Below are 17,673 nucleotides of genomic sequence, written 5' to 3'. Positions count from 1 at the left end.
AATCGGACACCTTTAGAAAATCTCCTCCCCAAACCTTTCTAGACAAGCAATCAATACCGTCCATCTCCTAAAGAGCTAAATCGGCACTGGCAACGTTAACTGACCTGTCGGCTGGCACGATCTCAATCTTGTCGCCTTGCCATTGAATCAAGCATTGATGCATGGTTGAAAGAATATAACAATTAGCATGAATCAAACTCCTTCCAAGCAACAAGTTGTAGGAGCCCTTCCCATCGATGACAAAAAATGTTGTAGGGACGGTTTTGCTGCCGACTGTCAGCTACACATTCAAAACTCCTTTTGTTTCCGATGGATTGCCACCAAAGTCTTTGAGAACCATATTCATCTTGATGAGATCTTCAGTATTTCTGCCTAGCTTACTGAATGTAGCATATGGCATCAAATTCACAGCAGCTCCACCATCAACCATCATCTTGGACATCGGCTTCCCATTGACATAGCCGTTATTAATGTATAATGGCATAAGATGCCGATTCTCTGTCCCTTCCGGCTTCTCAAAAACTGCTTGTTCTGGTGACAACCAACCTAGCCGAAGCTTCCTCAACTTCATCAACACCGGCTTGTTTGGCTCCGAATTCCGCAGGTAACGTGAAAACCATGTTAACCGATGCAGTCACAACACTCTTCCCCTTAGCCAATCTTTTTGCTTCATTGGCTTTGGGTTCATCGGCTACAGCAGCTAGATTCTTAACACGCCACTCCTACCTCGGCTTTGTCTTCTGCAGCCGATGGTTGATCTCTTGCTCAACCTCCTGAAAGTGCTCCCTGTTCCTCAACCTTTGAACCCTTCTCTTCTGATTCTTTGTAAAAATACTAGAAGGACACCATTGAGTTTTCCTGCCCTCATCGTCCTCTTGGTCACGATCTTGGTTCACTGGGCCCAATCTTTGATGAACAGGAACCCTTGTTTGCCTCAGCCGATTGCTTCTATTGTAAGATTGGCTCGAACTTTCTACAATATTGCTGCACCCAGGACAATCTTCGATAGATGGCAGCCTCATACCTTCATTCCAGCAAAATCTGAAAAATTCACAGTCCTAATGAGGGTCAAAACCGCCATCATCTTCTTCATAATATCTCTCCTGCTGCTGCTTGTCATATTTTCTCTGATACTTGTTAATAATTCTAGCCGAATTCATCTAAAAACCTCGAGTTTTTCCTCCATCGGCTGTTCGACCAGATGTATGTACCATATTGACAGGAAAAGGATTGCCATCGACCTTCATCGGCTTCTTGGAGTCGTCAAACTTGATTTTTCCTCCCTCAATAGCCGTCTGAATCTGCTGTCTGAAGACTTTGCAATTATTAGTAGAATGAGACCCAGAGTTATGCCACTTGCAATACCTTCTCTTGCCCAATTCTTCAGACGATGGTATGATGTGACCAGCAGGAAGTTTAATCTGTTTTTCCCGAAGTAACGGATCAAAAATCTTATCAGCCTTGGTAATATCAAAGTCATACATCTCTTCTTTTCCAGAACTCTTTACCCACTGGTATGGTATAACCTTCTTGCTTCTGATCCACTCGGCAGCTGCTACTTCGGAATCATCATCATCATCGGATCCATACATGTAAGGATAGACATGATTGATCTTTTTGAAGTTTTTCTTGGCTTCTGCAAACCTCTGTTCATGTAGAGTTACCTTCTATACAAGATGTGACAAACTATCAAACTCCTGGGATAAGAATTTCTCCTTGATTAGAGCTATCAGACCTTGAAAAGCCAAATCGGCTAACTAGGCATCAGTCAAACTCAAATTGTAGCACCTATTCCTCATCTCTCTGAATCTCTGAATATAATCCTGCACAGGTTCATCATGCCTTTGTCTAATCGCTGTTAGATCAGACAATTTCATCTCATGAACTCTACTATAGAAGTAACTATGGAATTGCTTCTCCAAATCGGCCCAACTGTTGATTGAATTGTATGGTAAAGAAGAAAACCAAGTAAAAGCTGATCTGGACAAAGACAAAGGATGAACCTGACCCTCAAGGCGTCAACAGCCGATGCCTCACCACACTGAGCTAAGAATCGGCTGACATGTTCATAAGTTGAGACATTGTCTTGCCTTGAGAATTTTGAAAAATCTGGAACTTTATATTGGTTAGGCAGCTGAACCGTCTCAAACCACTCAGGGTATGGATGCCGATATAAGTTTCTAGTGTCCTTCGGCTTAAGCCCGAATTGCTCCCTCATCACATCTGCGATCAAGTCGACCCATGGTCTCTGCTGAGGCACCCCCTACGCTTGTTGTGGTACGGGCTTGAATTGATTGTATTGAGGAGCAAACTGAGGCTGAGCCGATCCCCCTTGCTGATACTAAACCTGTGGCGATGGAGACTGATATTGGTAATTCAAATTGCCCCCTTGATAATTCTGAAAGTTTGGCTGTATGTTGCGCACCAAATGTTCGGGAATAACTTGAGCTATCACCGATTGATCTGGTTGCACATTATGAAGAACTTGAGTTACGACGTGCTGCCTCGGCTGATTATCAGGCGTCCTGAACCTAGCCGATGCATTTAGCGAACTTTGCTGCTGAATCGGCTGACTAATCTGCTGCCTTAGTGGCGTCTGCTGAATCGGCTGTTGTTGTACTAGGTCGACAGTAGGCTGAGTTGGTAAAAACATAGCAGCAACCTGTTCCTGAGTTAGCCGATTAATATTTTGTCCTGCATGCGCGGCTGCTCTCTTGTCAACAATCGAGGATTGGTCAGTTGCCTTGACGCCGATGATGGTGCAGCAAGTACAAGCGCCGATACCGGTGCTGTCGGCTGAGCTGGTGGCATATTGGAGGTACTCGGCTGACTGTTTGGGACCAAGGGCCGATAGTTTGGGAAAATAACCCCTGGTAAATAGACTGGTCCTGTGGCCTGATACTCAGCTATTGAACCATCAACTATTGACTTCACCATGTTTGATAAGGTATTGACTAATACTCCAGATTGATTGATCAAAGCATGTTGCACGGCGTAATCAATCCGATTTTGGAAATTATTAAACTGTAGTTGTGTTATATTGCCATCTGGACTGAGATCCTCAACTTGCACCCCCTGAGAGCCGTCACCTTTATCTCCTGAGCCCTCTACAGCGCCTTTACCGCCTGATTCAGTTGTACCGGCCGGAACTTGTTGTACTTCTCCATCCTTAGAAGAACCTGTTCTAGGAACATCAGCAACTAATTTTACCTTATACTTCTGAACAACTGTTCCCTTGCGGGTCTACATGAATGAGTTCAAGAACTGGTGTTGTGTTTCCCGCATCATCAGATCAAGCTCCTTCTTTTGTTCCGGTGTTAGTTTGTCTATAGTGACAGAAACGATGTTTCCCTCATGGACTTCAAACCCACTAGGCTTTGGGATATTAGTCTTGGAAGGGACCTCCGACTTGCCACCCGAAGACGGTGACGGTGGTGGTTTTTCAGCCATGAGAGAATGTTGTTGCAACTCTAACTTCTAATCAGTCCCACTGGGCGTGCCAAAAGCGTGTTAATGTAAAAACACGAGGCCTGGGAGATCTACTTAACTCCAGTGCAGGTCCAAAAGCTTGCCTTTAGGTGTATGAGCGTGCCAGTTGATTTGATCCTGCAATCAACAAGAAATAAAGACAAAGAAACCGCGGTTAAATCCATAAACGATAGCCGATCGGCTAGTTGCCGATGACGTATCATTTATCTTTGAGCCGATGTCATGTGTAGATCGATCGGCAGTCATGAATACGTAAGAAAGAACTAAATCTACTCAATCGGCTGTAGATATTAACAATATATAATCCTTATGTCGATATATACTTAAATCAAGTGATTGGGATAGATCGATCGCCATGCCGAGACAGTATAAATCACTTAGGTCAAAATATATACTAATAACAACACTATATATGTTCATAGCATAGCAGATCAGATAGATCTAGTATGTATCGGCTAATACTCTGATACCAATCTATATTAAGATATTAGAGCAAGCAGAATATACCAAACGAAAGCCTAATATACTTAAATGCAACACGATCTTAACATAAAGGGCAGATTTAACATGTCAATCGATAATATAAGGAAAAAGTAGTTAAATCAGGTAAGATCGGCTGAAACCCTGATACTACCCTAATCGGCAACCAAAAGCAGGCTAGAGATTGAGATTCTAATCACGACTCATAAGATCAAACTCAACTGATGCAGCTATAAGTATGAAAAGAAGAACAATATCTAGACAATCAAGCCGTTGGATGTTTCATAGAGTGGTAGATATCCTATATAATCTAAGTCAACATCGATATTTAACCTAATCGGATGCCTTCTAGTAACTAACAGCCGATTGGCGGTTAGATAACGATATTGCCAGAGATTATATAAGATATATGATAACTCGACAAATTACATAAACAAGATTAGAGTGACATCAAGATGGAAGCACTAATCCCGAAAACGCAAGCCGCCATAACAAGTTTTACCTCTAGTTGAAGATCGAAACAGATGCAGCTCAACCCGAAAGCAAGAACTTGTCGAAACAAAACAAAAGTAAGAGGGTGGCGATGCGCTGAGATTACATGGGGCTCGGGGTCTATTTATACCCGAGATTAGAAAATATGTCCATGTCGGACACGACTCTTATCTCTAATAAACTCTAAGATACCATAAGTCTTTGCGGCAGACTTTTGCCCAAACATATCTCTAAGGAAATACATGAAATATCCTAATTAATAGATACAATTGACTTCTCAGGACTATATCCATACGTGGCAATCCTCATGAAGCACATCAACTCAACCCGACAACGTATGCCGTGTCATATTGTCAGATTCGGTTCAATCGGCTAACCTTGTCCAACTCAGACTCTGCCGATCCTGGTTGCAGCCGATTCGGACTTCAGCCGATCCCTTCTCTGTTTCCGGAGCGATCTCCATCTCGAATTCCTCTTTGATCCCATCTTCATCTCCGATACTTTGATTACCAAATTTGGTCGTTAACAGTAATGCATCACAATCTCCGGTCAGCAACAACAACAACAATGCATCACAGATCAACAACAACAACCACAAGTCTTGGGTCAACAACGATCCAATCCATCACAAATCAAAGATCAACAGAAGCAAGATGCACGTACTCACTCCGCCGTCCTTCCTTGGTCCCTTGGTCACACGCCATCGTCGTCGCCGCCGCCGCCGCCACCACCGTACGTCGCCGTCAACCCACCACCCCAACCAGATTTGGGCGCCATTGGTGGGAGGCCGACAGAGAAGGAGAGGAGGAGGGAGACAGGATCTGCGCCCCGTCTCCCGCGAGGAGGCCGCCAACCACCTCCCTTGGCCACCGCTGCCACCGCACATCGCCGCCACCAACCCACCACCCTGACCACCCCCTCCCCAGATCTGGCTGCCTCCGATGAGGCCGACGGAGAGGGAGAGGAAGAGGGGACCGGATCTGCGCCTCCCCATCGCCCATGGGGAGGCCACCGGTCACACGCGCCGCTACTTGCCGGCTAGGAGATAGGGACGAAGTGGGAGGGAAGCGGCCGGTCGGCTGGGAGAGGGGAGCGGAGGGTGAGGTGGCGGGTGCTAGAGGGGGACGGAGAGGGGAGGGCGGTGGAGGAGGAGGAGGTGTGGGTTGGAGGGGAAGGAGGAGGGGAGGGCGGCAGAGGACACGAGAGAGGAGTCGAGACGTCTCGCTCTCTCGCGCGGATAAGGAGGAGAAGCAGACACACGCGTGGATAAGGAGATGAGGCCGGCTCAGCTCGGTTTGGTATGGGTGCCGTTTTTTAATTAACTAGTACCTATCATATATTATAAGTGTCGGTTCTTCTTAAAAAAACGGGTACATATAGTATTGGTACTGGTTTTTCCTAATGAACTGGCACCTATTATCCTTAAAGGTATCGGTTGTATATTTTTTTGATGTGCGGATGTGGGAAAAGTCCCATAGGTGCCGGTTATAAATGAACCGGCACCTATATGGCTGATCTCTATTAGGGTTTTTTAGTAGTGGAAAAACCAATATCCAACTGTGAGTCAGACTTACATGTAGTCAAATTTTACAAAATACTGATAGTATCTAACTGACATTACGAATGGTGTAATGTTATTTCTTTAGTTTAACAAAGCTGCAATATAATGGTATAGATCCAATTAACCCGTTAAAATAGTGGACATATAATATACTAGAATGATATGCGCGGCGTGTCGCCGCGCACAATGGGAGATGCTTAAACTTGTTATGAAGTATAATGTTTGAATAACTTGTAGAGACGAAATACATATTTATCGTGGGTAACCCAGAGTTTATTATCGTATTTGCGTTGAAACATTCAGTTATGCTGTATATATCACAGTTAAATACTAACTCAAATTTTATCGATTTCCTTTCGGAATTAATTACCAAGAACAGAATCCTGTACATGACAAACAATTGGCTCTCTCCTCTAGTCCTACCACATCTCTTGCTCCCAAGTCCCAATTTGTCCTCTTCCTGAATCAGACAAGTTTATGTAATTGTGTTCAGTAATTATGCATACTCCACAGTAAAGATCCTTGCCTTGAGGCTTCAGCAGCAGCTGGCTTACAGAAACAACACAGATCCCAAGAGAAAATCAGTACCTCAAAAATTCAGAGAAGAAGCAAGAGAATAAGACTTCATCACTTGGGTAGCCTTTAAAAGACTGCTTCCAGCCTCTTTCGGAAGCAATGCAGGTAAATTCAGCTTATATAGTTGCCAAATAATATGATTGGGATGTATGGCAATGAATCCTTCATGAAGAGGCTTATGGAAACCGAAATAAATGCAACAACAGATGGAATCAACTGAGTAAACAAAAAATTGAGAAGTCAGTCATCCCTTGAGGAAAAAAATTGAATATCAAATTGGATTAATCAAATAATGGATCTGAAAAACTTCGGTAAAAAAAAAAAGATGTGAACAAACCTTTGCTTTAATATTCAGCAGGAAAAGAGTAATCTCTTGATCACGTAAAAAATTGCTTGATGCCCACCAGAAATCCCGAAAGAACTCTATAGAACCCCGAAAGAACTCTATAGATCCCAGAAAGAGGCGTGCATCTGCAGAATCAAATATTTTTTCATTGTCAAGATTCATTCATGAAGAACAAGTCATAAAAGTAATTCATTCATGAAGAGCAAGATACAAAAGCAATTTCTTCGTGAAGATCCTATATTGAAAAAAATCACAGAAGTTATTTGATTCATTCTGAACAAGCTAGATAACCTCATAACCCATGTTTCATCATATAGGTTACTGATCATATCAGAAGGCAAAATGGGAGTTAGAGCCATCATTTCGTATTATCAATTAATCTATACTAATTTCAAAGAACTTAAGCATGGAGAAGCAAATGAATCATGTATTTATTGGTTAAATAGAAGGGAACATGCGCGGCGCCACGCCGCGCAACCAGTATGGTGACATGATGTGCTAATCTGATGCATTGCCTTACTTAAACGTTTTTTTTTCAAATCTCTGGATCATCTTTGCAAAATGAGACAGCGAGTCAGGTATCAATAATCACCTACAGTGGCATTGATGGTATCAGCTGATACAATCTACAAGTAGGGCATTGCAAATGGTGGGGAGGTAGGGTTACATATAGATTTCGACTGTTTTCATCAGCAGGATTGCAGGACCAAGCATGCTCAGAATTTCCAGTGAAGGAGGCCCTTAGCCATGGTGCCAACAGGTTCTTCTTCGCTCTAATTTCGCCTTGCTCACCTAATTGCTTGTTCAATACAACTGTAACATGTTCATACACCAAAGCGGAACATTCCTCCGATGATCCGATCTTTCAATTTTGCAATAAAATACTTACATTGATTATAAAATTAGCACTGAAAACAAAAATTAAAAAGTAGTAAATAGGTGATAGCAAAAATATAATTTCAAAACTGGAGGGGGAAATGCAATCGGTTACCCCCATCAGAATTCTTCTCCAAGACAATGCCATCTTTAGACACTTGATGCATATCCCATTGATGAGAAACAAATGAGGTAACTTTATTTAGGAGGGATGGCCTGTCATGTCCAGTTGATACTTGCAAGATTGCGTAAAATATCAACAGTGCCCCAGGGAGAAATATACTTGGATTAATGGAAGACAACAGATACATTTGCACATTTTTGTAAGTCACTGACAAGTTTGGAAATCTTTCAGTTTGTAAGTCTGACTGAAATAATCCTTCATATCAATAATAGACTTAACCAGTTAACCTGGTAGCAATCTAGTAGTACCCATGTCATGCAAACAACCTAAGATATCATTTCAAAAAGACGCGATCTAGTGAAATTCAGGCACAATTCTCAAAAACATAGAAAAAGACAACTATTGTAGTATATAGAAAGCTGGAGTCAGGAATGTGATGTAGGACAAGCTCCCTACCTTATAAATGAACTCACCAAAGCAAAATTAATTTAGTTCAGTGGTTTCAGATTTACCTATCAAAATAGTTGAGCAAAGGCAACTATTCTGTATTCAGGTTAGCAGGCTAAGTATCGTGCATAACAAAAATCATACATCGCATATTGATTCAGACAGTGCGGCATAGTCGCAGGGCTCCTCAACCACCCAGCGCGATGGCCGTGCAGTCCCTGAAGCACTCATACCCTGAATTAGACCCTAACGCTAGCGCCCTAACAAAACCCTATGCTGTACCTGGACATGGATCGATGGGCAACCAGAAGATGCGCTGCTATCGATAGCCTGGCCCATGGCATGGACAACGTTCTCCTTGGGAAAGTGGCAGCCTCACAACAATGCTTCATCTACTATCTAACTGTCTGACGATTAGGCAACACACGATCGACTGTTCTTTTCAGTGCCCACTTCTCCATTGTCATTTCGCAATATTAACACATCCTACCAATGCCCAAAGTGTGTCATATTCTTGAACTATGAAAACCAAAGTTAACAAAAAAGAGAGGAGGGGGAAGGAGGAGCTGTGAGACGGCAATTTTATGAAATTTAGGCAGTGAGTAGCCAATGCTGATGAGAAGGCATGGGTGCAATATAATCTTCATGGAAAGCTATGCAAGCAAGCATCATATTATCGAAAAGAATATTGTCATGATTAATATTTGTGATGAACAATTAGCTATGCAAATGATTTAATCGATGAATTGGTTTGAAAAAATGTGTGGATGTTGGTGTAAGTGCGTGTGACTAATGTGGATCAGGTTGTGATTTCTGTGCCCAGAAATGGTTGTTTTGTCTGATTGTGTGTAGGTGACTTGAGGTCAGCCTTGGTCAATGGTGAGGACCGGGACTATGTTCAATGAGGAACAGATGTGTAGTGCGGTCGAGATACCATATAAGAAATTGACTAGAGTCAGGATTCTTGGAGGTCAACTTCGGTCAACGGTGGGGATCGGGACTAGATTCATGGAGGAGTTGAGATCCAGAAGGTCAAGGATACCGGGTGACGAAGTTGGATACGAGATGGTATACGGTGGATGGACATCGTGTGGGAGAGATCTTCACAACGGGCTTCACGAGGTGTGTGTGCAAGTGTCGGTGTTAGCGAAGGAAATTACGAAGAAACTGGAAGAAGAAAAGATGTGCTACAGTACACGAGGTACTGTAGCGGGGATGCATGTACGTGTGCTGTACATGTGTGATGGCGGCAAGCGGCAGTGCCTCGGCTGGGATGTGCACGTGGGCTTGCTTGTGTTGTAGACAGGCCGGCCCAGGTGGTGAGTTGGCGGCCTGCTTGGAGGAAGGGTCAGCGCGTGGAGGAATAGGAAGGAGACCGAGACCGAGCCGGCACAGGAGCGTTCGGCTGTGGTTTTGGAGAATAAGGAAATTGAGGGATTAAGTCCTATTGTAAATAGTAGTTCTACATCTACTATGAGTAGGAGGTTTTTTATGTATAAATAGAGAGGGAGGGTGAGGCCTCCTAATATTGGTTCTAGAGAGACTAGAGTTGAGAGAAAGTTAGGGTTTCGAGTTTAGTTTGAGATTTTGGTGAGGAGTGCTGTTTGTGCACTTTGTAAACACTAGTTGATGCAATAAAGTCAAAAAGTTTCAATCTACATCTTCGAGTTTGTCATCTACCGGTATTTCTATGTCCCGATGGTCTAACCGTAGGTGTGCACGCGGTCTGACCGGTGGGATAGCGGCAGTCTGACCGCAGGTGTTCGGGCGGTCTGACCGGCGGCAGGTGGGCGGTTCGACCAGCGGCGACTAGACCTCGTCACCGACTTCGTTCGAGAATAATCTTTAATTCTGTAAAAGATTTTGGGTTTTTGGTTTTTCCTACCATTCACCCCTCTCTGGTAGGTTTGTTTGGTCTCGTATGATCCTACACCACCGTGGATCAGTATAATGGAGCCAAAGAAAAGCTCATTTGAAACTCACAAACTCTCTCTATTTTTCATCACACAGTAAAACAATCTAAAATACAGCCGTTCCTGTTCAAAGAAAGAGCAATACCATGCCTTCTCAAGGAATGCAGGTGAGTGGATTTTGCTCTCTCCATCGAGTCAACACAAGCAGAAAGCAGGAGGGGAAAAGGGGGAGTTGGTGGTGGGGGTGAAGGATGGAGTACCGTAGCGAGCACGAGGTCAAGCTCGAGGCGGCGAAGGTGGTCTGAATCTGATGCACTGCGCACTCCAACTCGTCAAGGGCTCGATGCTGAGCAAGCCCCTCGTCATCTCGCAGGTGAGGGAGGATTGGGCGGCAGCGGCGTGATCGAGGCAGGTGAAGTCGTCGCCGACGGCCGGCCCGGTGCCGGGGTTGGAGGAGGCCATCGTCGTTTTCGTCGCAGCCGCCGTCAGCATCATCATCGTCGTCGCAGCCACCATCACTGTTGTTGTTGTTGCAGCTGCCACTCGCTCCCGCTCGCCTAAGCCAGCCGCCCTCGCTCTCGCTCGTCTAAGCCCGCCGCCGCCGCTCGCGATGACGGAGGCAGGAAGATCAGCATGCTGCCGGCCCTCCCGCTCCCGCCATGCCATTCCTGAGGACGGAGGCCGCTGGATCCATGTGCCGCTAAGGCTCCCGAGGACGGGGGGCGATGGATCCGCATGCCGCCGTCCTTCCCACTTGAGCCTAGCAGCTCCAAAGGACAGAGGCCGATGGATCCGCGAGCCACCGTCGCTCCCGAGGACAGGGGGGCAGATCTTTGCGCCGCCGTCCTTGCCCCTACACTCTCCCCCTTTCCAACGGCGTGGGGTATGGAGGTGGAGCGGTGGAGACACGAGGACGGGCAGCAGAGAGCGGGGGAGGACGGATGACTTCGTCGGCGGCGGGTGGAGGGCGGACGACGACGGTGACGAGTTGGGGAGGGCGGAAGGTGGCGGGGGGAGTCCTGCGCCCCGTGTGGGTGAGGCGGCGGCCGAGCGTTGGGCAGGATAGGGTTTGGGTCCGATGGCGCCAGATCTGGAGGAGACGGCCGCCGCCACTGCCCTCCCGGCGGAGCCGCCGCCGTGTCCACCCTCCACGCCGCCTCCATCCTCCGCAGCCGTCTACACCGGATCTGGGAGGAGGGGAGCCGCCGCTGGTTCCACCCTCCGCGCATCCACCGCCTTGAGCCGCCTCTGCCATCGCCGGTAGCTGCCGCCGCCACCGCCCTCCGACCGCAGCTCCGGCCGGGATCTGCACCGAGAGAGGAGAGGTGGGAGAGGAGAGGAGAGGGAGAGAATGGGGAAGGGTTTCGGGATTGGGGGGGGGGGGTTAGTGTAGGACGTTTTGAAGAAAAGCCCCTATATTTTTTTATGTTTACAACGCTACCCCTATAAACGGAATTTTCTCTTCTTCGCATTGTATTTTTCTGGAAGACAAGAGGTTATACATAAGAAACAAAACAAGATGTCAGTCGGTGCAAGGATGTATGCGATATTCCGTGCAAATATGAGGAGTTTTTTATAAAAAGCCCAGCCCTCTTACCGGGAGCAGCCCTTCCACCCTAACCGGCAAGCATGCATACCACCACAGCGCCCAATTTTTTATTAACCGGCACACCGCTTATGGGCGGTTGCCCCCGCGCACGCGAGGAGCAGGAGGGATTAGCAGCAACGTGTAAAACAATGAGATACCCCAATAAAAATTCAAAAAAATGAGAAAAACGGTGGGGTTAGGGGAGTTATTGATTGATGATGTGTACAGTAGGATCTCTCCTAGTCACCTATAGAGAACGGCCCATAGGTGATAACTCATTTAAAACCGACACCTATTAATCTTTTCTCACCTCCACAAGATGGAAAAAAAATATAAATCGACATATTGGACTCTCGAGGAGTGATCCTCTCTAGCGGGAGATTGTGAGATCCCCCTTTGTGAGTTCGGCCGGGGGCAGCGGATGAGATCCGAGTTTTTCGAGACAAAAGAGACACAAGGGATTTATACAAATTCGGGCTGCTAAGAAGCGTAATACCCTACTCCTGTGCTATGCTCCTTGAGTGAAGGATTACAAGATCTCCTTGTTGGAGTAAAATGTGGTGTTGATCATCCGGGGCTAGAGACTGCTCTAGAGCGTCAAATGGATCATCCCAGATCCCTCCCCCCTTTTACTAGGTCTGGACCTCCTTTTATACCTCAAGGGGTTACCACATGGGCACAAAAACCTAGCTCCGGTGGAGAAGTGTTTTGCATTAAATGCCTGTCTTGTCTCTTGACTTGGGAAGCAAGCGCGCGTCATCTTGATGATGGGGCCTGTCAAATCTTGCCGCCTGACACGAGGGGCGCCAATGTCAGCTGCTTTTAATGGGTGAAGACTTCTGGGCTCCTATTTGTCGACCCACGATTTTGGAAATCGGAAATCTTCTGTGTTTATGAGTACCAATCCCTGAATCAGTAGTTGGTACACACATAAATAGCCGAATCACAACATATCACGAATGAATTCAGGCTAAAAGAGTTAAATGCTTACATTAGGGCCAGGCAGGCCAACAACTATCAGAGAACAATAGCGGAAGACAAAATAGTACAAGGGCCCGGTTGACATACCACAAGCAGTCGACTAGGGAACGAGACCTAGAATGGAACCGCACTCCGATCATCTTGTTAGGTACGCAAGCGTACAAACAAGGGCTTCTCTTCAACACTCTGCTAAAAGATATATATATATAGAGCAACAATGAGTACAAAAGTACTCAGGAAGCCACCACACAAAATGCAGTAATGTAAGGGTATTACTAGAGTGGCTATGGTTACTTTGCGTAAAGTTGAGTTTTCAAATATCATTTCACAAACCTAAGACCTAGCATAAACTGATCAAGTTTTAGTTCCATTGTTCATTAAACAGGGATGGTTCTGTCCACCATCCATTGTGTTCCCAAGGATAGCTTCTCGCCACTGGTCGTCATGGTTTTCTGGGGACTACACCTTCTCGCCTCTCAAGGAGTTGATCCACCAGCACAAAATCATCATGCATATCCCATCCCATATAGATTAAGGAATTAGAGTCTAGCCAAGTGTAATACATGTCCCGGTGCTCAATAACCGCGAGCACGACTATTCGAATAGATTGGATTACTCACACTGCAGTGGATGTACACTTTACCCGTACTCTGTGACTTGCCCAACACATGAGCCTACGTCCCAACGAATGAGACTTGCCATGGCAAAGCCTTTCAATAACCTTACTTTGGCAGTACCCGCTCCGTGAACTTTAGTCCTCATGCACTCTAGGCGTCCAAGGTTTCTAGCAGTGAGAGGAGTTCTGGCGCTCCCGGGAGGGAAAGATTCACACATGCGTTAAGTTAGGGTTAAGTTTAGATTTACACATGGCAGTCCTGCCGATGGCGACACCACTATAGGCACCCGCCCTTTGCGGTCCTACCAATGGCTGCCCCACCGTAGGCCCCTGCCTCTCACACACATCAAGAAATCCACTACGGCTTGGGTACCGCCTCCACTAGGCTATTTACTCCGCTAGGTCTATACCCACACGAGAAGTACGGTTGTACTAGGGTTTCATGCTCAGGATAGTTCTTATTCTTGATAAAATCTTGATCAACCATCACCTCCTGGAAGCTGCATACGTTGCCTCATGACTAACCGATATACAATTTCCATAATACGCGAGAAGAACCAATATTCAAACAACAATCAAATATGCACAAACAAAATAGAGTTGTTGAGGTCGAACCTAGGGTTGCTCATACTACTTGTGTTTGCTAATGGATTCTAATCAAGCTAAGAGCTAATGTTTCTTAGTCTTTCTGTGGCCATAGTGGTTTTGTCTAGCTAATGGCTATGGAAGAATTATGGCTACACATGCATCTATCTAAATAAAATGGTCATATACTAGAGGTTCTGTCGTCGGATGGATTTAGGATCAATCACATAATTACAGTGAATCATTTGTATTATTATTTTATTGATGGAGGATTTACTTTGATTATGAACATATTTTCCTTGTCACAGTAAATTATGAAAGGTTAATAACTATCCATGCTTTGCATGTTAGAGTTGTTTAGGTTAATCATACTATGGTTACAGATTATTTGTCTGTGTGGTCCCGTAACGATTAATTACAGGAGGTCAAAATTTATAATTAGGACTTATCTACTATTCATGTTTGTTATATACTCCCCAGTTGAATATATGGAAAAGGGTAAATCAATTGTATAGTTATAATGGGATGTACAATATACGTGTGTGCAACGATGTATAAGGTTATGGTCGCCTACAGTACATGAGCCATTTAGAAAGTGTACTACCCAATGCTCCAAGTGACTCCTGAATATATTGTAGTTAAATTATACATTAGCTAGTTTCTATATGGCATTGCATTGATTAAATTATTTGGTGATTCATCCACATCTAGCTCTGTTCTTATTCTCCTAAACAAGTTAAAGATTCATCTATGTGTGTTTATATTTTAGTTACAAAATATGAGGCTAAACTTTATGTAAGTAATTTATAAGTCATGGATTTTATTGAACATTAAATAGTGCTAGTTTCTTCCTATACATCCGTTCATTTGAGACATTACTGTACTTAATTTACATGGTTGCTACTGTGACAAAACATGCTAGAAACAAATATTATTACATCCACTCTACTGAATAATACCAATTTTATTTATTAGCATATTTGTTGACCATAATCTAATCATTTGATATTAATTATTTAATAATTGTAAATATGTTTTATTAAGTAGTGAGTTATATACCATTGGAAAGCTTATGAATTTATATGAAATTAGGTTCAAGTTTCACTCAAATCCGAGTTAAAATGAGCAAGTTATACTAGTTTAAAGATTCAATTTCGAATTAATCCAAGAAATTGTGAAAAGCTACTGTTCATAATTCATTTATTTTTAATCCGAAGTATATCCTTATCCCTAACAGCTGCTGACATGTGGGGTCAAAGCTTTGATTTTCTTTTTCACAGGATTAATTTTCTAAAGGAAATAGGAGGAGTGGGGACGGCTTGTCAGTGGCTCGGCCGATGGTCATCTTCAACCTTCATCTTCTTCCTCCCGACCGAGCGGGAGCAGCAGGGGAACACGGTGCACCCAGAAGGCCGGCCGAGGGCAACCCGGCGGCGGCCAGGGGACGCACGGAGAAGCTCCAGCGACCACCCACCGGCTGCGGCGGCGCTTGGAGGGACGGGGCGCATGGCCGCCATGGCTGCGCCATAGCCGAGCTCGGCTGCAAGTGGCTAAGACGACAGGAAAGGTTTCCGACCAAATTGATGAGTGCGTGAGCATCTACGGCATACGGGGGTTCCATTTTGTTAGCTAGATAGGAAGGGGAGCCCCCGGGATGGCTTGTCCACGGCGAGCTCGCCGGCGGCGAAACAGTGGCCGGTTCGGCACGGCTTTGGGTGCTAATCGCCAAAATTGGTGAGACACTAAGCTTCTATGGAACTAGGAGAGGCTTTAGGAGCGAGGTGTTACCGAGAGGTGGCAAAACGGCGATGTTCGATGCCGTGGTGGGGAGACGGTAGTGAAGCAGAGGTGGACGATGGCGGCGAGCGCGCAGGTGTTCGACTGCAGGTCCTCGGGTCACACCGGCACCCGGAGTTGATCCAAGGTAGCAACAGTAGAGGCATCCCGAAGCCACAGCTCCCGCGGTCGTCAGTACCGGCTCCGGCTTCAAGCAATGGCTATGGAGGCACGCACACAAGGTGCTCGATGAAATGCATTCGAGAGGAAAGGCAGAGAGGGATGGGGATTTCATTGGGGCTTAGCTTAGGGTGTAAGCAAACGGTGTGGATAAGATCGCCAGCACATGTCTGGACGAGCTAGAGCTCTAATAGCGATCGGATAAGGGCAAGGAGATGGATGACGTGGATAAGTTTCGATCCTCCCAGGATTCGGGTTCGATGCATCGATCGGGCGTGATTTCCCATACAGTAGAGTTGCAGGGGAGGGATTGCTAGCTGTGGGAAGAAGCGCTACATTATCCAGCGGTCTTGGCTAGGGGCGACGAGATGACGACGCGATGGCGACAAGAATGGCGGCGACAGGCAGTGCTAACGGCCGCCGATAGAGAGGTGCAGGGCTATCTCTAGGGTGACGCGGGATGACGTGGAGGCCGTTATCCCTCGGCATCGATGGTGACACGCGATGGGACGTGGTGACGCAGGCGCTCGTGGCGGCGCAACCTTTTTGCGGAAATCCGGCGGCTCGGTCAGGCGGCGGGGTCCACGCGAGCGCGGTGCGGCGTGGCGCGGTGCACGGACACGCCTGGTGCGGCGCACGGGCAGAGAGGTCGTGCGCGGCCTGGTTGCAACAGGGAAGGTGCAGCGCTGGGTGTTCGGCATGGGCTGGGGTTCTGGTCGAGCACCTGGCGGCCTATGAACAGTAGCCGGCCGAAATTAAAAGATTTCTAGGGTTTTGAGGGATTTAAAAATTGAGAAAATGGCTAATTCAATTTGTGTTTTCACCAATGCATTTGATCAACAATATTAAGTATTCAAATGTGAATTTGGTCCAAAATAAACATTGTCCAATATTTTAAATCTTACTATAGATTTTATGATTTTCTATATAACTTGTAGGCTCTGATATTTATAAAAATTAATCAAAATATTCTAATGTGACTACTATTAATACAATATCTCATTGGTTGAACTTATTTGTCTAGCAATGTATTTTACACGGAAAAGTTTAATCTATTTTATTCGAGAGGTAATTTGAGACTTGGTACAACATTGATCTAAATGTTTAATTAAACACTCACATAACGTATTTTATATATAAAGTTCAATTTATTTACATGACCAATTATTTTATGCGAGTAGGTTTTATTCCATGCGAGACTCGATGAAATTTATAAATATTAATTTAATTATTCTAGTGGAACACTCCTATATCTATAAAGTCATTGCAGTGGCGACTATTTCGTGGTTACTTAGATGTCATGACCCAATTCAATCCGTAACTTATAGAAATTAATAATTGACTTGCACTTTATTTGGCTTTGCTACCTTGTGTATAAATATTTCTATGGTTAATAATAAATAATGCATTATTGTGATTATTACTTAGATGTATATATTTAGTTTAATATTCCATTGTGACAATTTTATAATTTGCCGAGCAATAACAATCATAACAACCAGCATGATGCAAAAGTTTTAAAAAGTTCGAAATTTTAGTGATTTTTATTGTCAGGAATTTTCAGGGTGTTACACTATTACACCGGGAAACGGGAGCCTAGCTTTGACCAGAGCGGGAGGACCGACTCTGGCTGGGATAAGAGG

At 45.1% G+C, this 17,673-nt stretch overlaps 1 protein-coding gene and 1 long non-coding RNA gene across 4 annotated transcripts; both read right to left on the bottom strand.

Annotated features, from left to right (window-relative positions):
- Window positions 1-6,345: 6,345 nt before the first annotated feature.
- LOC4335067 (uncharacterized) lies at window positions 6,346-11,657 on the bottom strand. 2 transcript variants are annotated; one of them, XM_066309526.1, is made up of 4 exons: window positions 10,565-11,657; window positions 6,936-7,069; window positions 6,611-6,814; window positions 6,346-6,482 (listed from the first exon to the last, which is right to left on the bottom strand). In XM_066309526.1, exon 1 carries the CDS (start codon window positions 11,531-11,533, stop codon window positions 10,862-10,864), a length of 672 nt encoding a protein of 223 aa, XP_066165623.1. In that variant the 5' UTR covers window positions 11,534-11,657; the 3' UTR covers window positions 6,346-6,482; window positions 6,611-6,814; window positions 6,936-7,069; window positions 10,565-10,861. The 2 variants fall into 2 exon arrangements, with proteins under 2 accessions (XP_066165623.1, XP_025880442.1); XM_026024657.2 differs by having other exon boundaries at window positions 6,346-6,814.
- A 414-nt stretch (window positions 11,658-12,071) lies between these two features.
- LOC136356080 (uncharacterized) lies at window positions 12,072-16,112 on the bottom strand. 2 transcript variants are annotated; one of them, XR_010740729.1, is made up of 3 exons: window positions 15,863-16,112; window positions 12,884-13,059; window positions 12,072-12,799 (listed from the first exon to the last, which is right to left on the bottom strand). It is a non-coding gene; the product is annotated as an uncharacterized lncRNA (long non-coding RNA). The 2 variants fall into 2 exon arrangements; XR_010740728.1 differs by having other exon boundaries at window positions 12,961-13,059.
- Between the last annotated feature and the right edge of the window lie 1,561 nt (window positions 16,113-17,673).

Source organism: Oryza sativa, chromosome 4 (genome assembly GCF_034140825.1).
Source record: "Oryza sativa Japonica Group chromosome 4, ASM3414082v1".
Taxonomy (NCBI): Eukaryota; Viridiplantae; Streptophyta; class Magnoliopsida; order Poales; family Poaceae; genus Oryza; species Oryza sativa.
This window is presented reverse-complemented; position numbering and strand designations above follow the sequence as displayed.

Bases quoted from the DNA above. Each gene is read 5' to 3' on its own strand.
- LOC4335067 (XM_026024657.2), bottom strand. From the start codon at position 11,533: ATGCGCGGAGGGTGGAACCAGCGGCGGCTCCCCTCCTCCCAGATCCGG.